The 24014-nt window shown below is 52.0% G+C and overlaps 1 protein-coding gene across 2 annotated transcripts in view; it reads right to left on the bottom strand.

Moving 5' to 3' along the window:
* The window catches only part of KMT2B (lysine methyltransferase 2B), a 79972-nt gene extending 56203 nt beyond the window's left edge, over positions 1–23769 (bottom strand). The window contains exons 1-16 of one of the 2 annotated variants that reach the window (XM_073655573.1): positions 23514–23769; positions 13827–13899; positions 10937–13383; positions 10161–10211; positions 9925–10087; positions 9621–9846; positions 9483–9538; positions 8959–9219; positions 7919–8064; positions 7754–7828; positions 5969–6082; positions 5752–5898; positions 5466–5561; positions 4075–4192; positions 3871–3984; positions 3604–3788 (exon numbers count right to left, since the gene is read on the bottom strand). In XM_073655573.1, coding sequence (XP_073511674.1) covers positions 3604–3788; positions 3871–3984; positions 4075–4192; positions 5466–5561; positions 5752–5898; positions 5969–6082; positions 7754–7828; positions 7919–8064; positions 8959–9219; positions 9483–9538; positions 9621–9846; positions 9925–10087; positions 10161–10211; positions 10937–13383; positions 13827–13899; positions 23514–23750 — 4509 coding nt within the window. In that variant the 5' untranslated portion in view covers positions 23751–23769. The remainder of the gene's footprint in view (positions 1–3603; positions 3789–3870; positions 3985–4074; positions 4193–5465; positions 5562–5751; positions 5899–5968; positions 6083–7753; positions 7829–7918; positions 8065–8958; positions 9220–9482; positions 9539–9620; positions 9847–9924; positions 10088–10160; positions 10212–10936; positions 13384–13826; positions 13900–23513) is intronic. The other variant, XM_073655574.1, reaches the window with a different exon arrangement.
* Between the last annotated feature and the right edge of the window lie 245 nt (positions 23770–24014).

The following is a 24014-nucleotide window of genomic DNA, read 5'->3' as shown; positions in this document are numbered from 1 at the left end:
CTAGAGGGAGCTCACTACATACAGATTTATACAGTCACAACTAGGCGGAGCTCAATACATACAGATTTATACAGTCACCACTAGAGGGAGCTCACTACATACAGATTTATACAGCCACCACTAGAGGGAGCTCACTACATACAGATTTATACAGTCACCACTAGAGGGAGCTCACTACATACAGATTTATACAGCCACCACTAGAGGGAGCTCACTACATACAGATTTATACAGCCACCACTAGAGGGAGCTCACTACATACAGATTTATACAGCCACCACTAGAGGGAGCTCACTACATACAGATTTATACAGCCACCACTAGAGGGAGCTCACTACATACAGATTTATACAGTCACCACTAGAGGGAGCTCACTACATACAGATTTATACAGTCACCACTAGAGGGAGCTCACTACATACAGATTTATACAGTCACCACTAGGAGGAGCTCACTACATACAGATTTATACAGTTACCACTAGGAGGAGCTCACTACATACAGATTTATACAGCCACCACTAGAGGGAGCTCACTATATACAGATTTATACAGCCACCACTAAGGGGAGCACACTACATACAGATTATACAGCCACCACTAGAGGGAGCTCACTACATACAGATTTATACAGCCACCACTAGAGGGAGCTCACTACATACAGATTTATACAGTCACCACTAGAGGGAGCCCACTACATACAGATTTATACAGTCACCACTAGAGGAAGCTCACTACATACAGATTTATACAGCCACCACTAGAGGGAGCTCACTACATACAGATTTATACAGTCACCACTAGGAGGAGCTCACTACATACAGATTTATACAGCCACCACTAGAGGAAGCTCATTACATACAGATTTATACAGCCACCACTAGAGGGAGCTCACTACATACAGATTTATACAGTCACCACTAGAGGGAGCTCACTGCATACAGATTTATACAGCCACCACTAGAGGGAGCTCACTGCATACAGATTTATACAGTCACCACTAGGAGGAGCTCACTACATACAGATTTATACAGCCACCACTAGAGGGAGCTCACTATATACAGATTTATACAGCCACCACTAGAGGGAGCTCACTACATACAGATTTATACAGCCACCACTAAGGGGAGCACACTACATACAGATTATACAGCCACCACTAGAGGGAGCTCACTACATACAGATTTATACAGCCACCACTAGAGGGAGCCCACTACATACAGATTAACACAGTCACCACTAGAGGCTAACTATATACAGATTTATACAGTCACCACTAGAGGGAGCTCACTATATACAGATTTATACAGTCACCACTAGGGGGAGCTCATTACATACAGATTAACACAGTCACCACTAGAGGGAGCTCACTACATACAGATTTATACAGCCATCACTAGGGGGAGCTCACTACATACAGATTTATACAGCCACCACTAGGGGGAGCTCACTAAATACAGATTTATACAGCCACCACTAGTGGGAGCTCACTACATACAGATTTATACAGTTACCACTAGAGGGAGCCCACTACATACAGATTTATACAGCCACCACTAGAGGGAGCTCACTACATACAGATTTATACAGTCACAACTAGAGGGAGCTCACTACATACAGATTTATACAGTCACCACTAGAGGGAGCTCACTACATACAGATTTATACAGTCACCATTAGGGGGAGCTCAGTACATACAGATTATACAGTCACAACTAGGCGGAGCTCACTACATACAGATTTATACAGTCACCACTAGAGGGAGCTCACTACATACAGATTTATACAGTCACCACTAGAGGAAGCTCACTACATACAGATTTATACAGCCACCACTAGAGGGAGCTCACTACATACAGATTTATACAGTCACCACTAGAGGGAGCTCACTACATACAGATTTATACAGCCACCACTAGAGGGAGCTCACTACATACAGATTTATACAGCCACCACTAGAGGGAGCTCACTACATACAGATTTATACAGCCACCACTAGGAGGAGCTCATTACATACAGATTTATACAGCCACCACTAGAGGGAGCTCACTACATACAGATTTATACAGTCACCACTAGAGGGAGCTCACTACATACAGATTTATACAGCCACCACTAGAGGGAGCTCACTACATACAGATTTATACAGTCACCACTAGGAGGAGCTCATTACATACAGATTTATACAGTTACCACTAGGAGGAGCTCACTACATACAGATTTATACAGCCACCACTAGAGGGAGCTCACTGCATACAGATTTATACAGCCACCACTAGAGGGAGCTCACTACATACAGATTTATACAGCGACCACTAGAGGGAGCTCACTACATACAGATTTATACAGTCACCACTAGAGGGAGCTCACTACATACAGATTTATACAGCCACCACTAGGAGGAGTTCACTACATACAGATTTATACAGTCACCTCTAGGGGGAGCTCACTACATACAGATTTATACAGTCACCACTAGAGGGAGCTCACTACATACAGATTTATACAGCGACCACTAGAGGGAGCTCACTACATACAGATTTATACAGCCACCACTAGGGGGAGCTCACTACATACAGATTTATACAGCCACCACTAGGGGGAGCTCACTACATACAGATTTATACAGTCACCACTAGAGGGAGCTCACTACATACAGATTTATACAGTCACCACTAGGGGGAGCTCACTACATACAGATTTATACAGTCACCACTAGGGGGAGCTCACTATATACAGATTTATACAGCCACCACTAGGGGGAGCTCACTACATACAGATTTATACAGCCACCACTAGAGGGAGCTCACTATATACAGATTTATACAGTCACCACTAGGGGGAGCTCACTACATACAGATTTATACAGTCACCACTAGGGGGAGCTCACTACATACAGATTTATACAGTCACCACTAGGGGGAGCTCACTACATACAGATTTATACAGTCACCACTAGAGGGAGCTCACTACATACAGATTTATACAGTCACCACTAGGGGGAGCTCACTACATACAGATTTATACAGCCACCACTAGAGGGAGCTCACTACATACAGATTTATACAGTCACCACTAGGGGGAGCTCACTACATACAGATTTATACAGCCACCACTAGAGGGAGCTCACTACATACAGATTTATACAGCCACCACTAGAGGGAGCTCACTACATACAGATTTATACAGCCACCACTAGAGGGAGCTCACTACATACAGATTTATACAGCCACCACTAGAGGGAGCTCACTACATACAGATTTATACAGTCACCACTAGGGGGAGCTCATTACATACAGATTTATACAGCCACCACTAGAGGGAGCTCACTACATACAGATTTATACAGCCACCACTAGGGGGAGCTCACTACATACAGATTTATACAGCCACCACTAGAGGGAGCTCACTACATACAGATTTATACAGCCACCACTAGAGGGAGCTCACTACATACAGATTTATACAGCCACCACTAGGGGGAGCTCACTACATACAGATTTATACAGCCACCACTAGAGGGAGCTCACTATATACAGACTTATACAGTCTCCACTAGACCAGAGATTTGGAAGAAAATATGTCAGGACGCAGGTGACCTCACCTGCATGCACTGCATGAGTGGGGTGGAAATCTTGGAGGTCAATAGTTCCTGCAGAATCTCATGGAGGCCTGCGGTGAGTTCGGAAAGCATGGCCTCCCGCCATATTGCACTGGCGTCGCCCAGGCACGGGGGGCAGGTGTACACCACGCTGTCCGGCAAGTTAGACAGGATCTCGTATCCCTCATCTGGAATAGTAAGGATATATACGGCTGATGTCACAGACCCACAAACTGGACTCCACATCACAGCACACAGGGCGGCACTCACCGGAGAGACCCTCACACCTGGAGTGCACCCATTTCACACATTTCACGCACTGTATCATTTTGCTCTCGTAGTCGTTTTCTTCGTAGCAGCGAGTGCAGATTGGGCAGAAATTTCCTGTAGGGAAAAAAAAAAAACAAAAAAACATTGATTCATGATCTGAATACAGACACGCAGGAAAGAGAAGCCGGGGGTCCGGGATCCCACCTTTATTGTACAGGCTGGAACATTCGGTGCACAGGTTACCACCTTCTGCTAGTTCCATATCTGCGTTCACAGCAGGAGACGCTCCGCAGCTCTTACATCGGATGCAGGATGAGCAGAGCTGCAAGCAAAGAAGAAGAGCACGGCCGTCATACTGTGCAGCAGGGGATTGGAGGGAACGATGCATATGCTGCAGGATGCCACCAGGGGGAGTTAGAGTAAGCCTGTATGTAGTGAGCTCCTCCTAGTGGTGGCTGTATAAATCTGTATGTAGTGAGCTCCTCCTAGTGGTGGCTGTATAAATCTGTATGTAGTGAGCTCCCTCTAGTGGTGGCTGTATAAATCTGTATGTAGTGAGCTCCTCCTAGTGGTGGCTGTATAAATCTGTATGTAGTGAGCTCCCTCTAGTGGTGGCTGTATAAATCTGTAAGTAGTGAGCTCCCTCTAGTGGTGGCTGTATAAATCTGTATGTAGTGAGCTCCTCCTAGTGGTGCCTGTATAAATCTGTATGTAGTGAGCTCCCTCTAGTGGTGGCTGTATAAATCTGTATCTAGTGAGCTCCCCCTAGTGGTGGCTGTATAAATCTGTATGTAGTGAGCTCCCCCTAGTGGTGGCTGTATAAATCTGTATGTAGTGGGCTTCCTGTAGTGGTGGCTGTATAAATCTGTATGTAGTGAGCTCCCCCTAGTGGTGGCTGTATAAATCTGTATGTAGTGAGCTCCCTCTAGTGGTGACTGTATAAATCTGTATGTAGTGATCTCCCTCTAGTGGTGGCTGTATAAATCTGTATATAGTGAGCTCCCTCTAGTGGAGGCTGTATAAATCTGTATGTAGTGAGCTCATCCTAGTGGTGGCTGTATAAATCTGTATGTAGTGAGCTCCCTCTAGTGGTGGCTGTATAAATCTGTATGTAGTGAGCTCCCTCTAGTGGTGGCTGTATAAATCTGTATGTAGTGAGCTCCCTCTAGTGGTGGCTGTATAAATCTGTATGTAGTGAGCTCCCTCTAGTGGTGGCTGTATAAATCTGTATGTAGTGTGCTCCCTCTAGTGGTGACTGTATAAATCTGTATGTAGTGAGCTCCCTCTAGCGGTGGCTGTATAAATCTGTATGTAGTGATCTCCCTCTAGTGGTGACTGTATAAATCTGTATGTAGTGGGCTCCCTCTAGTGGTGACTGTATAAATCTGTATGTAGTGAGCTCCCTCTAGTGGTGACTGTATAAATCTGTATGTAGTGGGCTCCCTCTAGTGGTGACTGTATAAATCTGTATGTAGTGAGCTCTCTCTAGTGGTGGCTGTATAAATCTGTAAGTAGTGAGCTCCCCCTGCTGGAGGCTGCAGGCAGACCCAGTGTTATCATTAACCCTATGTGTATGCAGGGGGTCAGGGACTTACCCAGCCTTTCCTGCTGCGTGGTTGGTTGACAGGGTACCTTGGACCCAGACAGTTAATGTGATAATTTGTCTGACACAGTTCACACTCCAGTAAAGGCTGAGAAAAAAAAATGTATGTAAACCATAAGAGGTAATGTTCTATATTCCAGGGCTCGTCAGAAGTAAAGTCACTGAAAAGCAAGCAGAGATCTAGAAAAATTATATATGAAAGTTGGCAAACTTTTTATTGTGAATGAGTGACCTGGCGCCGGAGCGTCCATGTGACGAAGACCCCCTCCCTCGCTCACCTTTTTGGCCTTCCCCTTGCGTCCGCACACATTGCAGAACTTGCATCGTTGGCAGCACCAGCCGTCCTCCTGCTCGGGTAGAGGCCGCTCGGACTCCTCCAGGCAGAATGTGTGGAAAGGTTCACAGCACACCTGACAGTACAAGAACTGCGGAGAGGGGAGAGTCAGAGGCAGGAAACTACAGAGGTGGGCTCATCTGTGGGGGTGGGCACCGTACCTGGTGATGCCCGCGGCTGGCACACAGCAGGCACACGTGTGTCGGAGTTATGGGTACAGAGGTCAGGATGCTGAGTCCCCCCATCAGCCACACGTTCTGCAAGTCACAGTCCTCCTGCAAGACAAGAGCAGCGACGTTCAGAGGAGAAGGCACACCAGGGGCATAAAGGGCGCCCCATACAGAGGAGCCGGCTCCCCAGGAGGTAAAGGGCGCCCCATACAGAGGAGCCGGCTCCCCGGGAGGTAAAGGGCGCCCCATACAGAGGAGCCGGCTCCCCGGGAGGTAAAGGGCGCCCCATACAGAGGAGCCGGCTCCCCGGGAGGTAAAGGGCGCCCCATACAGAGGAGCCGGCTCCCCGGGAGGTAAAGGGCGCCCCATACAGAGGAGCCGGCTCCCCGGGAGGTAAAGGGCGCCCCATACAGAGGAGCCGGCACCCCGGGAGGTAAAGGGCGCCCCATACAGAGGAGCCGGCTCCCCGGGAGGTAAAGGGCGCCCCATACAGAGGAGCCGGCTCCCCGGGAGGTAAAGGGCGCCCCATACAGAGGAGCCGGCTCCCCGGGAGGTAAAGGGCGCCCCATACAGAGGAGCCGGCTCCCCGGGAGGTAAAGGGCGCCCCATACAGAGGAGCCGGCTCCCCGGGAGGTAAAGGGCGCCCCATACAGAGGAGCCGGCTCCCCGGGAGGTAAAGGGCGCCCCATACAGAGGAGCCGGCTCCCCGGGAGGTAAAGGGCGCCCCATACAGAGGAGCCGGCTCCCCGGGAGGTAAAGGGCGCCCCATACAGAGAAGCCGGCTCCCCGGGAGGTAAAGGGCGCCCCATACAGAGGATCCGGCTCCCCGGGAGGTAAAGGGCGCCCCATACAGAGGATCCGGCTCCCCGGGAGGTAAAGGGCGCCCCATACAGAGGAGCCGGCTCCCCGGGAGGTAAAGGGCGTCCCATACAGAGGAGGAGAAGGCACACCAGGGGCATAAAGGGCGCCCCATACACAGGAGCCGGCTCCCCGGGAGGTAAAGGGCGCCCCATACAGAGGATCCGGCTCCCCGGGAGGTAAAGGGCGCCCCATACAGAGGATCCGGCTCCCCGGGAGGTAAAGGGCGCCCCATACAGAGGAGCCGGCTCCCCGGGAGGTAAAGGGCGTCCCATACAGAGGAGGAGAAGGCACACCAGGGGCATAAAGGGCGCCCCATACACAGGAGCCGGCTCCCCGGGAGGTAAAAGGCGCCCCATACAGAGGAGCCGGCTCCCCGGGAGGTAAAGGGCGCCCCATACAGAGGAGCCGGCTCCCCGGGAGGTAAAGGGCGCCCCATACAGAGGAGCCGGCTCCCCAGGAGGTAAAGGGCGCCCCATACAGAGGAGCCGGCTCCCCGGGAGGTAAAGGGCGCCCCATACAGAGGAGCCGGCTCCCCGGGAGGTAAAGGGCGCCCCATACAGAGGAGCCGGCTCCCCGGGAGGTAAAGGGCGCCCCATACAGAGGAGCCGGCTCCCCGGGGGGTAAAGGGTGCCCCATACAGAGGAGCCGGCTCCCCGGGGGGTAAAGGGCGCCCAATACAGGGAAGCAGGAGCACCGGGGGGTAAAGGGCGCCCAATACAGGGAAGCAGGAGCACCGGGGGGTAAAGGGCGCCCCATACAGGGGAGCAGGAGCACCGGGGGGTAAAGGGTGCCCCATACCGGGGAGCAGGCGCATCAGGATTAGAGGAAATATTCATATGAACTGGGCAGGGACGCCCCTAGGCAATGGAGGGCAGGACCACAGGTCTGGCGTTCACTATTTCCACAGCGCCGCACCTTGAAGTCCACGCGCAGGCGATGCGTTCCATCAGAAGACTTGATCTTCGTTGATGATCCGTTCAGCATAGAGTCCTGAGAGGAGGAAACAGAAGACGGTATAAGTGACGACACCGACCCAAGAGAAGACATGGCTGCGGTGTGCGGCGGCTGCGCGGGACTCACCGGCTCCGGCCCGGACCTGGCTCGGAGGATCAGGGGCTGCTGCGGGGTTCTGCGGGGTTTACTCTGCTCCTCCGAGTCCTGGGGAAGCAAATCTGTGACATGAGAAGAAACAGATTTTTTTCCCCTAGAAATCACGTTGTTACTCTCTATGTGTGGGGGACAAACAGAGCAAATTAGCAGAAGACACTCGCTAACACGTCAGAGGCTCTAACAATACACGGGCCGAGCCGACCGACCGCCCGCCTGGGCTTAAGGGGCCACTCCAGCGGCAGTCTCCTGATCAATGCTGGCGCCTGGAGTGTCCCTTTAAATAGTTTTATCACAAAAACTTTTGCAACTTTCTAAAATACTTTGAACTGAAGCTTTAATAAACTTTGAGTCAATTTCTGGCATCATGGATAATAATAATAATAATAATAATAATAATAATAAATCCGACTACAGCCCCCAAATTTTTTTTTTTACCCTTTATCAATTTCAAAATCTGCGATTGCTGTCAGTGGATGACATCCTTGTGAATCTCGCCCCGACTTCTCACAGCTGAGGGTCTGCTACAGTTGGACGATCCTTTGTGATCTCCACAGCTCCAGACTGATACAGTGTGTCAGTGCAGATAGAACGTAACGAACTATTACTTACTGCAGGATTATTAATCCACGACGATTGTTACAATGTATCAGTGCAGGTAAAATGTATCCTCTGTGATCTGACCTGTACAAACCCGATGAGCCCTAAATAGTCTGCACTGATACATTGTGACGAGCCGTGCCCTGTATAGATAATCCAGGAATCAGCCGTTGCAATGTATCAGTGAATGTTTCTGGAGGCAGACTGGAAGCAGCTGCAGCAAACCCTCAGCTGTGAGCAACCTCTGCTGCTAAACAAGAGTTCACTGACAACAAGCAGAGGTGTCGATGAAGATACTGATTACGCAGTATTTTAGGAAGCTGGTTGGGGGCCGGGGAGGCGTGCGGTCGGCTCCGCTGTGGTCACTAGGTGCAGAGCGCCGGTAGTGAAGAGCAGAAGGCGCCGGCTCTTACCAGACTCCCGTCTCTGCTTGCGGCGGGGGACACTGGGGCTCGGGTCGTAGTCAGATTCTTCGGAGTCGGGGAAGAGGTCATAGCAGGGGCGCTGCTTCACGCAGCGGCGGGTAGATTTGCGCTGGGTGGTCGTCGTTGTCTGTGCGACCTCCAGGCGGTCGGACGCTTCGGTGTCTTCATTGCGGAGGGAGTCGGTGAAGTAGTCGTCTGATTCGGAGGCGCTGTCGCGGGTCGGCGGGAGGTGTCGGATCGCTTTCCGTCCTGCAGGGGGGAGTCGTCATACATTAATCACTGACAACTTATAATAGCAGCGCCATCATATATACACGTTTACATACAGCTGCTCTGAAATGTGCTTATTGCTTCCATGTATCACAGAGCCTGGTGCTGATCCGGCTGATGCAAACTGTCAGAGCTAAAAAAACGAGTGCAACAATGTAACAGCCCCTCAGCTGTGAGACAGAAGGTCTTGGCCTCTGGATGGAAGCATTCGCTGAACGCAGAGATCGCCCCCTGGTGCTCACCTTTGTGTGCGAGCCTCTGCAGCCTGCGGGCTTCGATCACGTCGCATCTCTTGTACCTAGAAGACACAGGAGAGTCCGGAGATGAGAAGCCGAGGGCGAGATCAGCGGCGTCCGGCGCAGTCTCTCCGGAGCACTCACACGCAGCATTGCTTCTTGGTATTGGGGCCGCCAAATTTGGTTTTGTCCAGGCAGTTGACGCAGGTGCCGCAGTCGTCCACCACGGCGCAGCCTTTGCAGTCGCCGCAGCGGGTCATGCGGATTTTGGCCCTGGACATGGCCTTGGGCCTGCGCGGGGGCGGCTGCTGCTTCGCTGGCTTGGACTTCACGATGGTGACGGTCTCCGCTTCGGAGGCAGAGGAGTCGTCTGTAACGGCAGACATATGGGTGAGCGCCTGAGGACACCAGACAGACACTAGAGGGTATAAATGAGAGGGGTCCTCACTTTCCAGAGCCGCGGGGGGCACGGAGATCTTCCTCTCACACAGCGGCAGGGCGCTGAGCCGCGGGATGTCCTCGGGAATCATGGCGCGGGGCTGCCCCAGGGCCACGGCGGGGTGTCTGCACACGTGCTTGATGCGGGGTCCTTGCAGGGGGGAGTCCTGGCCCTGCGGGGGATGGAAACAGTCAGTATGCAGCCGACGCGGCCGTCAGTCCTGACCTGACAGGGGAGAGAGTTACCTGAGCTGCGGGAGACGCCACGCCATTATCACCCTCAGAGGAATCCGCTGCCTAGAGATAAGAAGGTGCAGACATGAAGGTCATCCTGAAATACTCTGTGCTGCCAGCTACCCAAGCCCTTCCACAAGATCAACATACTCCTCTGCTAAAACACTCTGTGCTGCTGGGAACCCAACTGCTTCCACTATTTGAGCCCACACACCTTAAATACTCGGTGCTGCTGGGAGTCTTGTCCCTTCCTTAAAACCAGTTGGTACACTCCTATTCTAAAATACTCTGTGCTGCTGGGAGCTCCACTATGCGAGCCCACACACCTTAAATACTCGGTGCTGCTGAAAACAGCTCCTTTCGCTGCATAGCCTCCCAACAAGATCAGTAGTATGGTCCACCCTGAAATACTCTGTGCTGCTGGGAACACAGCTCTTCTGCAATTTGACATCTGCTGGGGGACCAGTTTCTTTCACGGTCAGCTCCTCGTAAAGGTCCTGAAATCCTCTGTGCTGGAGAGCCTGCTTCTCACTCCATCTCTTATCGAGATCTGTGGCCTTGCAGAAGAGCAGTGCGCTCCTTGCCTGAAATACTCTGTGCTGCTGTGAACCCACTATGTCACCTCCTAAGAGACCTTCTCCTGGAACGCTCCGGGCTGCTAGAGAACTCTCATAAGAGTAGTACACACCTGTTCTGAAATACTCTGTGCTGCTGAATACCTCAACTTTCAGGCCCTGATCTCCCGCTAAGGGGATTGCTATGTAAGCGACTGTAGGTGAGGCCCTTACCAGCTCCACATTCTTCTGCTTGTCTATCTTGTAGAGTTGCATTTTGGCCTTCTCCAGGAGACTGATGACCTTTTTGTCGGTGCCAGAGAGGCCAATTTCGTTGTGTGGGAATGTGTCGCCGTCTTCCCGAGACCCCACACCGGACGTCGGATGGGCCTTCACAGCCATGTTGTGCACCGCGGCCTGGGCGTTGTGCAGAGTCATGGCTCCGATCTCCAGGGTTTTGTTGGATGCATCCTGTAGGTCGTTCTGCTGCAGGTTGCCACTTGGCTTCAAGCTGGAGGCATCTACGGCTTCGGTCTTATCCAGGTTCACCACCATGTTTCCAGAGAGGGAGTCCACAAATAGAGGAAAGGCCAAATGGTTTGCTCTCCTACCCGAGGACTGCACATCACTAGGTTTAGTCAGAGCCGACACCAGGACTTCTGGAGAAGAGGTGACGGCAGTGGAGGAACCGTGGTCGCTCACCTGCAGGCGGCTCGTGGTGGCCTCCGTGTCATGGAGGGAGACAGATTGGTAAATCTTCAGGTGGGCTGCGCTGGGTGTAAACTGCGGAGCGCGGAGGAGAGGAGAACGCTTGGCAGACTCTGGTTTAGGAGGAACGCTGGATAATGGAGGGGAAGACGGCATTGAAGCGGGTGCGCTGGGCTTTAAGGGGTCCTCCGGGGAGGTTGGAGACTGCAGACGAAAGAGAGGTTGAGTAGATATTGGCGCCTCCTGAATCTCTGAAACGTTGGACGACCTCCAGCAGAACGTCGGCGCTCGGAGGATGTTTTTGCGAACGCTTTCGGAAGAAGTGGCGGAAGTAGAGGAGACGGTCTGAGGGGCATCAGTGTGCGTCGGAGGTAGCGAGTTCAGGTGGTCGTCTTCGTTAAAAAGACTAAACCGAGGGTCAGAAGGAGGAAGATGAGTGTCGGAGAGCACCTGCTTCTCCAGCTCGGCCATGGTGAGGAGCGGCTTGGACAGGACCTTCTTAGTCTGGTTCTCGGCGGCCTGCGACTCTGAATCGTCTATGAACCTGCGAGGCATTTTAATGACGCGGGAAGGTCTGCCGCTCACTGGTGGCTTGAGGAAGCCCCCGTCGTCACTACTGGGGGTCTCCACTTTGGCAGCAGGAGCTTCTGGTTTGGGCTGGACCTTGACCTGCGCTTGCATCATCTTTATCATCAGCCTTTGCTGAGCCATGCGTTCAGCCTTCTGTATTCGCTTCAACTTTTCCTTCTGATCCCTTCGCAAAATCTTAATCTTTAGTATCGGAAGAGGCGGCTGAGACTTGTCACCTAAACTGCTCTGTTTGTCCCCAGGGGCAAGAGTCAGCGTCGTCTCCATCCCTGATGACTCTGGAGTCTCTTCAGCCTCTAATTCAGGACCTTTCTCCTTGGACTCGCAAAGCTCTTCCTTCTGCTCGTCATCGTTGGCCGCTTTGTCTGCTTTGAGGCCTGAGGTTTCTGTGCCATCTTGGCCGTCGCTTTCGGTTTGACCAGTGGTTTCTTCCCTTGTAGGTGCGGTTTCTTCTGCGGAGAACACAGAAGACGGTTTACAGTCAGTTGTCGGGGGATCGGGGTCGATCAGTAGTTTCTCTGGTTCTTCCTCCATAAGGTCGTCTTCATACGTTGGCCTTTCTACCTTTGCTTCTTCCCATTCCCTCTCCTGTCGACATCCTCCGCGAAGCTTCCACTTCACCTTGGGGACTTCACGGCTCCTGAGTCTTCTCCGTTTCGTTGTCTCTTTGGCCGCCGGCGCCCCCTCGGAGCGCTGCTCTCCGACCTTTCCTCTCCTGGATTTACAAGTTTCCTGGCTTCTTGGTTCTCCTGAACTGCCGACAGACGTCTCATCCACAGTCTTCCGCGGAGAAGAAGTAGACGTCTTCATATTGGCATCAGCCGGATCTGAGGAAAGACCTTCAGGAGGTTCGCTGGTACTACTCTCCCAAGCAGGCGCATCCGGGAAACTGTCCGCATCTAAGACACCTTCTTTACATGGATGCGGCGCCGTCTGAGCCCGGTGTCTAGGACCGGTCTGTTTTCCGTTCTTCTTCCGACGCCTGTTGTGGACAGGAGGAAGAGGGGAGCAATTTGGCGCCTTCGGGAGATCGGTGGGATGTGGCTTTCCTTCAGGGGAGATGAAAAGCCGGGGAGGTACAGCAGGGGCGCTGTGACTGAGGGGGGATATCGGGGTTTGCTTTGTAGGACACAGTAGAGTAGAAGAGTTCAGACTGTACAGAGAGGGGTCCAGCTGTGTCAGGTGCACCCGGACAATCTTCTCAGGGGTGAAGCTCTGCTTAATATTGTGCAGTGCCAGGGTGGTCTGCTGCCGGACGGGCGTGGTGGGGCAGTCTGGCGTCACACGTGGTGCAGAGGGACTAACTTCCTTAATGTCGGCACTCGATGGCACAGGGCGAGACTTCACAGATGGAGCAGAGCGGGACGAGGATTTAACTCTCGGACCTACAAGAGAAAAAAAATGTGAAGAATTATCACAATTGTTTGCAGAAATGTGAGAAGCAACCCCTTCCCGACACCGGCCGGCGCGCGGAGCATTCTCAGCAGCGACCACAGCTGCCTCCGATCGCCCATAGACAGGGAGGAGACCCGGGCAATGCTCCATGGGAAAGGGAATGCAAATTAGCTTTCCGCCAAAAGGAAGAAAAACGTCTCCAACGCCACCTACTGGTGGAAGCTCCTTGTACATCAATGTCCGACCCCAGAAGAGTCCTGAGGACACAGATGTTGTGGGGTCCCTGCCCATTGTCAGTACAGGACAGGGGGGCTGGCTGACGATAAATCAGCCTCTCCTCAGACAGAAATGGCTGATAACAGGGAACAGCAGGGGGCCGAGTAACACCCTGGACCGAGGATTAGGAATTCTAGGTACAGAGGAGTCTCTTTACCTTTGTTAGAGCGCAGGGCGAGACGCAGAGCACTCTGCTCGGACTCCTCCTCGCTGAACCCCTCAAACTCCCCCTGAAAAAGACAAAAAGGTTCAGTTACAGAAGCCGCGGTCCCAATATGAGAAGCCCCCGCACCCCATCACAGGGGCCGCAACCCCCTCCACAACATCGTAGGAGGCCGCACCATCAAAGGGGGTCATACCCACCTCCCCCCACACCCATCACAGGGGGCATCCTGTTAAGGACCCTCAGCTGCTAGGTGCTGTGAGATTATACAGGTTCTCTGACCCTGAAAGTGACCGTTCATTAACAGAAAGCAGAGGTCTTGGGAACTGTGAACTGAAAAGTGCCTTCACTTGATAACTGGTGGGACCCCCACAGGCCCAAATCAGATTTCGTTTTTTGGAATCGGTGGTGGTCCCTGAGGACGGACCCCGATCAATCCCTATCAAAGACTACATTCCACTAGGACCAGATCTGTCAGGACAATAATCAGATACAATCCTTCCGTCGTGTCACCAACTATAGGGCCCTAAAGGGGCCACGCACATTAATAAACGGACCTCACTGTCATGTCATGGACCCCTTCACACGGGGTGACGTTCTGTTCTGGACCGGTCCACAGTGAGAAAAACTCCATATAACAGCCGGATTCACTGACAGCAAGCAGAGAAAAGAGAAGGAACTGACACAAAGTGTCAGCGTCCTCCATGATCAGACCTCGTCATTCAGTGCTGCAGATTCAGCGGACTAGAATCATTAATACTATCCCGTGCCCACCCGTCTACAGCAGCGAGATCAACCTCAAACACACAGGGGGCAAAAAGGAAAAACCTGGACAAAGTCGGGCCGACCTTGATAATTATTAAAAAATGTCTACAACTGAGGAGGTGTGAACCTGATAAATATAATGATGAAACCTTTCATACGGAAACAAACTTAAAGGGATTGTCCCACGAACAAAGGTCTTAGAATGAAATTAGCGCATGATCACAAATGGGACGTACTGGAATAATATCATGTGTGAGAGCAGGAAGAAGCACATGGTCCAATAGCCTCATTTATATATGTAATAACAAAGGATAAAACACCTTGGAGAATACAGGGAATAAAAAATGATGCCAACAAAAGTGCCCCCCAAACACAGCAAGATACCCCCACACGCATAGTATGAACACCATAAAGGGCCCCCCCCGGCACAGTCCTCCACACAGTATAATGGGCCCCCGGCACAGTCCTCCACACAGGATAATGGGCCCCCGGCACAGTCCTCCACACAGGATAATGGGCCCCCCCCCCCCGCACAGTCCTCCACACAGGATAATGGGCCCCCCCCCCCCGCACAGTCCTCCACACAGGATAATGGGCCCCCCCCCCGCACAGTCCTCCACACAGGATAATGGGCCCCCCTCCCGCACAGTCCTCCACACAGGATAATGGGCCCCCCTCCCGCACAGTCCTCCACACAGGATAATGGGCCCCCCCCCGCACAGTCCTCCACACAGGATAATGGGCCCCCCCCGCACAGTCCTCCACACAGGATAATGGGCCCCCCCCGCACAGTCCTCCACACAGGATAATGGGCCCCCCCCCGCACAGTCCTCCACACAGGATAATGGGCCCCCCCCCCGCACAGTCCTCCACACAGGATAATGGGCCCCCCCCCGCACAGTCCTCCACACAGGATAATGGGCCCCCCCAGCACAGTCCTCCACACAGGATAATGGGCCCCCCAGCACAGTCCTCCACACAGGATAATGGGCCCCCCCGCACAGTCCTCCACACAGGATAATGGGCCCCCCCGCACAGTCCTCCACACAGGATAATGGGCCCCCGGCACAGTCCTCCACACAGTATAATAGGCCCCCGGCACAGTCCTCCACACAGGATAATGGGCCCCCCCGCACAGGATAATGGGCCCCCCCCCGCACAGTCCTCCACACAGGATAATGGGCCCCCCTCCCGCACAGTCCTCCACACAGGATAGTGGGCCCCCCTCCCGCACAGTCCTCCACACAGGATAGTGGGCCCCCCTCCCGCACAGTCCTCCACACAGGATAGTGGGCCCCCCCCCCCGCACAGTCCTCCACACAGGATAGTGGGCCCCCCCCCCGCACAGTCCTCCACACAGGATAGTGGGCCCCCCTCCCGCACAGTCCTCCACACAGGATAATGGGCCCCCCCCCCCCCCGCACAGTCCTCCACACAGGATAATGGGCCCCCCCCCCCCCGCACAGTCCTCCACACAGGATAATGGGCCCCCCCCCCCGCACAGTCCTCCACACAGGATAATGGGCCCCCCTCCCGCACAGTCCTCCACACAGGATAATGGGCCCCCCCAGCACAGTCCTCCACACAGGATAATGGGCCCCCCCAGCACAGTCCTCCACACAGGATAATGGGCCCCCCCCGCACAGTCCTCCACACAGGATAATGGGCCCCCCCCCGCACAGTCCTCCACACAGGATAATGGGCCCCCCCCGCACAGTCCTCCACACAGGATAATGGGCCCCCCCCCGCACAGTCCTCCACACAGGATAATGGGCCCCCCCCGCACAGTCCTCCACACAGGATAATGGGCCCCCCCCGCACAGTCCTCCACACAGGATAATGGGCCCCCCCCGCACAGTCCTCCACACAGGATAATGGGCCCCCCCCGCACAGTCCTCCACACAGGATAATGGGCCCCCCCCCGCACAGTCCTCCACACAGGATAATGGGCCCCCCCCGCACAGTCCTCCACACAGGATAATGGGCCCCCCCCGCAGTCCTCCACACAGGATAATGGGCCCCCCCAGCACAGTCCTCCACACAGGATAATGGGCCCCCCCAGCACAGTCCTCCACACAGGATAATGGGCCCCCCCCGCACAGTCCTCCACACAGGATAATGGCCCCCCCCCGCACAGTCCTCCACACAAGATAATGGCCCCCCCCCGCACAGTCCTCCACACAGGATAATGGCCCCCCCCCGCACAGTCCTCCACACAGGATAATGGCCCCCCCCCGCACAGTCCTCCACACAGGATAATGGCCCCCCCCCGCACAGTCCTCCACACAGGATAATGGCCCCCCCCCGCACAGTCCTCCACACAGGATAATGGGCCCCACATAGTCCTCCACACAGGATAATGGGCCCCACATAGTCCTCCACACAGGATAATGGGCCCCACATAGTCCTCCATACAGGATAATGGGCCCCACATAGTCCTCCATACAGGATAATGGGCCCCACATAGTCCTCCATACAGGATAATGGGCCCCACATAGTCCTCCATACAGGATAATGGGCCCCACATAGTCCTCCATACAGGATAATGGGCCCCACATAGTCCTCCATACAGGATAATGGGCCCCACATAGTCCTCCATACAGGATAATGGGCCCCACATAGTCCTCCATACAGGATAATGGGCCCCACATAGTCCTCCATACAGGATAATGGGCCCCACATAGTCCTCCATACAGGATAATGGGCCCCACATAGTCCTCCATACAGGATAATGGGCCCCACATAGTCCTCCATACAGGATAATGGGCCCCACATAGTCCTCCATACAGGATAATGGGCCCCACATAGTCCTCCATACAGGATAATGGGCCCCACATAGTCCTCCATACAGGATAATGGGCCCCACATAGTCCTCCATACAGGATAATGGGCCCCACATAGTCCTCCATACAGGATAATGGGCCCCACATAGTCCTCCATACAGGATAATGGGCCCCACATAGTCCTCCATACAGGATAATGGGCCCCACATAGTCCTCCATACAGGATAATGGGCCCCACATAGTCCTCCATACAGGATAATGGGCCCCACATAGTCCTCCATACAGGATAATGGGCCCCACATAGTCCTCCATACAGGATAATGGGCCCCACATAGTCCTCCATACAGGATAATGGGCCCCACATAGTCCTCCATACAGGATAATGGGCCCCACATAGTCCTCCATACAGGATAATGGGCCCCACATAATCCTCCATACAGGATAATGGGCCCCACATAATCCTCCATACAGGATAATGGGCCCCACATAATCCTCCATACAGGATAATGGGCCCCACATAGTCCTCCATACAGGATAATGGGCCCCACATAGTCCTCCATACAGGATAATGGGCCCCACATAGTCCTCCATACAGGATAATGGGCCCCACATAGTCCTCCATACAGGATAATGGGCCCCACATAGTCCTCCATACAGGATAATGGGCCCCACATAGTCCTCCATACAGGATAATGGGCCCCACATAGTCCTCCATACAGGATAATGGGCCCCACATAGTCCTCCATACAGGATAATGGGCCCCACATAGTCCTCCATACAGGATAATGGGCCCCACATAGTATAATGTCCTCATATAGTCCTCCATACAGTATAATGGCCCCACATAGTCCTCCACACAGTATAATGTCCTCACATAGTTCTCCATACAGTATAATGGCCCCACATAGTCCTCCATACAGTATAATGGCCGCACATAGTCCTCCATACAGTATAATGTGCCCCACATTATCACAGAGATCCTATGACGGGGTGACATCATAGGGAACCTGTACAGTCAATTCTGGGAACCTAGAAAGACCCCCGAGGCTGTCCGCACAATACACCTGTTGTCAGTGCCGCTGACTACTAAGGTAGTGACGTGTATAATACTAGATCAATTTATCGCAGGATCAAGTCCCTTAAGTGAGATAAAAAAAAAAAATACATAAAAAAGTAGTAAAAAAACACCACCCATTATATACACACAATCATATTCTATAAAAGTCTGAATACCAAAGTATCAAATTACCCTGAATGGTTAACTTTATACAGAAAAACAAACAATCAAATAAATTATCATTTTCCAAACACGATACCAAAAAATAAGACAATCAAAATATTGCAAGTTCCCCAAAAATTGCAACAAAAATAAAAATGGCTTCAATTTATTAAAATTAAAATAATGGAACAAAAAATAAAAATCAAGAAAAAAAAATGTAAAAAGAGCAAAACATGGAACTTGGTAGAAGTGGATTTCTTTTTGTAGGGACAGAATAAAAGCAAAATCCCAAATAGTACAGCTGCAGGACAGGGGCAAAAATAATTAAAGTATTGTGTAATGTGCGTTAAACAGTCAAAAAAAAATGCACGTTCTCCTGCAAAAAACAAAACCCCAAACGTCAGAACGGTGAAAAAATTATTAGATGTCCCACAACTAGCTCTGCTCATCCTGAGCTTTCTGGTTCATGCAAGAAACACTAGAACTACACACTATGGGAATAATCTGCGCACGGACACGGCGGCCATCACTGGGTGTCATCCTGCACCAGCCATGAGGGACATCAAGATAACGAAATGTCACATCGGAGGACACAGCGGAATACAGGAGAATACAGACACTCCCATCATCTGCAATCTACAGGGAACACAGACAAAAGCATCATCATCCGATCCACAGAACCAACCGGGGAAGTCACAAGGGCACAATCAGCAAACACAGATCAGCGGAAGAAACCAGGAGAAACCAACCAAAGTCACCGGACACAAATTATAACACCAAAGACAGATACAATCCTGTATTATACCCAACAGCTGCACTCACTATTCTGCTGGTGCAGTCACTGTGCACATACATTACATTACTGATCCTGAGTTACATCCTGTATTATACTCCAGAGCTGCACTCACTATTCTGCTGGTGCAGTCACTGTGTACATACATTACATTACTGATCCTGAGTTACATCCTGTATTATACTCCAGAGCTGCACTCACTATTCTGCTGGTGCAGTCACTGTGTACATACATTACATTACTGATCCTGAGTTACATCCTGTATTATACTCCAGAGCTGCACTCACTATTCTGCTGGTGCAGTCACTGTGTACATGCATTACATTACTGATCCTGAGTTACATCCTGTATTATACTCCAGAGCTGCACTCACTATTCTGCTGGTGCAGTCACTGTGTACATACATTACATTACTGATCCTGAGTTACATCCTGCATTATACTCCAGAGCTGCACTCACTATTCTGCTGGTGCAGTCACTGTGTACATGCATTACATTACTGATCCCGAGTTACATCCTATATTATACTCCAGAGCTGCACTCACTATTCTGCTGGTGCAATCACTGTGTATATACATTACATTACTGATCCTGAGTTACATCCTGTATTATACTCCAGAGCTGCACTCACTATTCTGCTGGTGCAGTCACTGTGTACATACATTACATTACTGATTCTGAGTTACATCCTGTATTATACTCCAGAGCTGCACTCACTATTCTGCTGGTGCAGTCACTGTGTACATACATTACTGATCTTGAGTTACATCCTGTATTATACTCCAGAGCTGCACTCACTATTCCGCTGGTGCAGTCATTGTGTATTTACATTACATTACTGATCCTGATTTACCTCCTGTATTATACTCCAGAGCTGCACTCACTATTCTGCTGGTGCAGTCACTGTGCACACACATTACATTACTGATCCTGAGTTACATCCTGTATCATACTCCAGAGCTGCACTCACTATTCTGCTGGTGCAGTCACTGTGTACATTCAGGATCAGTAATGTAATGTATGTACACAGTGACTGCACCAGCAGAATAGTGAGTGCAGCTCTGGTGTATAATACAGGATTTAACTCAGGATCAGTAATGTAATGTATGTACACAATGACTGCACCAGCAGAATAGTGAGTGCAGCTCTGGAGTATAATACAGGATGTAACTCAGGATCAGTAATGTAATGTATGTACACAGTGACTGCACCAGCAGAATAGTGAGTGCAGCTCTGGAGTATAATACAAGATGTAACTCAGGATCAGTAATGTAATGCATGTACACAGTGACTGCACCAGCAGAATAGTGAGTGCAGCTCTGGAGTATAATACAGACTGAAACTCAGGATCAGTAATGTAATGTATGTACACAGTGACTGCACCAGCAGAATAGTGAGTGCAGCTCTGGAGTATAATACAGGAGGTAACACATTACATTACTGATCCTGAGTTACCTCCTGTATTATACTCCACAGCTGCACTCACTATTCTGCTGGTGCAGTCACTGTGTACATACATTACATTACTCATCCTGAGCTACATCCAGTATTATACTCCAGAGCTGCACTCACTATTCTGCTGGTGCAGTCACTGTGTACATACATTACTGATCCTGAGTTACATCCTGTATTATACTCCAGAGCTGCACTAACTATTCTGCTGGTGCAGTCACTGTGTACATACATTACATTACTTATCCTGAGTTACATCATGTATTATACCCCAGAGCTGCACTCACTATTCTGCTGGTGCAGTCACTGTGTACATACATTACATTACTTATCCTGAGTTACATCCTGTATTATACTCCACAGCTGCACTCACTATTCTGCTGGTGCAGTCACTGTGTATATACATTACATTACTGATCCTGAGTTACATCCTGTATTATACTCCAGAGCTGCACTCACTATTCTGCTGGTGCAGTCACTGTGTACATACATTACATTACTGATCCTGAGTTACATCCTGTATTATACTCCAGAGCTGCACTCACTATTCTGCTGGTGCAGTCACTGTGTACATACATTACTGATCCTGAGTTACATCCTGTATTATACGCCAGAGCTGCACTCACTATTCTGCTGGTGCAGTCACTGTGTACATACATTACATTACTGATCCTGAGTTACATCCTGTATTATACTCCAGAGCTGCACTCACTATTCCGCTGGTGCAGTCATTGTGTACATACATTACATTACTGATCCTGAGTTAAATCCTGCATTATACTCCAGAGCAGCACTCACTATTCTGCTGGTGGCGTCACTGCGTCCATAAATTACATTACTGATCCAGAGTTACATCATGTATTATACTCCAGAACTGCACTTACTATTCTGCTGGTGCAGTCACTGTGTACATACATTGCATTACTGATCCTGTAATGATCCTGAGTTACATCCTGTATTATACTCCAGAGCTGCACTCACTATTCTGTTGGTGCAGTCACTGTGTACATACATTACAGTACTGATCCTGAGTTAAATCCTGCATTATACTCCAGAGCTGCACTCACTATTCTGCTGGTGCAGTCACTGTGTACATACATTACTGATTTTGAGTTACATCATGTATTATACTCCAGAGCTGCACTCACTATTCTGCTGGTGCAGTCACTGTGTACATACATTACATTACTGATCCAGAGTTACATCCTGTATTATACTCCAGAGCTACACTCACTATTCTGCTGGTGCAGTCACTGTGTACATACATTACATTACTGATCCTGAGTTACATCCAGTATTATACTCCAGAGCTGCACTCACTATTCTGCTGGTGCAGTCACTGTGTACATACATTACATTACTGATCCAGAGTTACATCCTGTATTATACTCCAGAGCTACACTCACTATTCTGCTGGTGCAGTCACTGTGTACATACATTACATTACTGATCCTGAGTTACATCCAGTATTATACTCCAGAGCTGCACTCACTATTCTGCTGGTGCAGTCACTGTGTACATAATTATTTCTATACTGACTTTACAAGGGGAATAGTGAGTGCAGCTCTGGAGTATAAAATGACATCAGAAATCACCAGACCCCACAGACTATAAGACGCTTTACCCATCTCAGACATTGCTAATATACAGATAACACATCTATAACTGATCGACCGGGGGTCTCCCTGCAGACTAGTAACATTGTTTTTTAGGGGGGCTTTGTTTAAAAAAAAAAATCCCCCCCCCTCCCCAAGTCTGAAACGTTTGATACCAGAGAGCAACAGAATGCTGACAGTAGCCAAATGGGTAACAGCGGACGGGCGCCGGGGAGCAGCCGGTGACAGCGGACGGGCGCCGGGGAGCAGCCGGTGACAGCGGACGGGCGCCGGGGAGCAGCCGGTGACAGCGGACGGGCGCCGGGGAGCAGCCGGTGACAGCGGACGGGCGCCGGGGAGCAGCCGGTGACAGCGGACGGCGCAGGGGAGCAGCCGGTGACAGCGGACGGGCGCCGGGGAGCAGCCGGTGACAGCGGACGGCGCAGGGGAGCAGCCGGTGACAGCGGACGGCGCAGGGGAGCAGCAGGTGACAGCGGACGGCGCAGGGGAGCAGCAGGTGACAGCGGACGGCGCAGGGGAGCAGCAGGTGACAGCGGACGGCGCAGGGGAGCAGCAGGTGACAGCGGACGGCGCAGGGGAGCAGCAGGTGACAGCGGACGGCGCAGGGGAGCAGCCGGTGACAGCGGACGGCGCAGGGGAGCAGCCGGTGACAGCGGACGGGCGCCGGGGAGCAGCCGGTGACAGCGGACGGCGCAGGGGAGCAGCAGGTGACAGCGGACGGCGCAGGGGAGCAGCAGGTGACAGCGGATGGCGCAGGGGAGCAGCAGGTGACAGCGGATGGCGCAGGGGAGCAGCAGGTGACAGCGGATGGCGCAGGGGAGCAGCAGGTGACAGAAGACGGACGCCGGGAAGAAGCAGCTAGCAGTGAGGGCTCAGATTGCCCCCCACATTGGGGTCCCTCCTGTTCGGTTCTTCACCGCCCCCCTGGGGCCGCAGATCTCAGCACAGAGGATTAGATACATTGGATACCCTGTGTGGATACACTGCACAGACAGATCGGATACATTGTATCACCGCCCGCCCGCCGCGCTCCTCCCTGCTCCTGCCGCCCACCTCGGCGCTGTCACTGTCCCGGCCGCAGGCCCCCGCCAGGCGCTGCATGTTCAGGTGGAGTTCGAGGATCCGGAGCTGCACGGGGTCTGCGATCTCCGCCGCCGCTCGCCCAATGCTGGGAAACGGCACCCGAACTCTGTCCGCCCGGTTCCCGCTTCTTCCCACCCACGGCCGGCCGGGAAAGCGGCCCCGAACGGAGCCCGAGGCTCCGGGACCAGCCGAGGCCGCAGCCGCCATCTTGATCCGCTCTGAGAACTACAATAATAATGCTCACAGCGCCGGCGCCAATGTCTCTGCCGCCTCTAGGCTCGGGGAACCCTGGGAAATGTAGTCCTGTCGAATGGGATAAGAGCAGTGCTCAGTGAGACGGAGGACTGCAGTTCCCAACAAGCATCGCGCTGAAAGTTACGGCGTACGGCTGCAAAGGAGCGCAGGGGGTGGCGGGAAATGTAGTCATGTCCGAACGGCTTCGATTTCTGAGAAGAAAGGAGCAGCTCGGCG

This window comes from Phyllobates terribilis, unplaced genomic scaffold, assembly GCF_046119375.1.
Source record: "Phyllobates terribilis strain yellow unplaced genomic scaffold, ASM4611937v1 Scaffold_12__6_contigs__length_324123572, whole genome shotgun sequence".
NCBI lineage: Eukaryota > Metazoa > Chordata > Amphibia > Anura > Dendrobatidae > Phyllobates > Phyllobates terribilis.
Note: the sequence above shows the minus strand (reverse complement) of the source record. Positions and strands in the feature narration are given on the sequence as shown.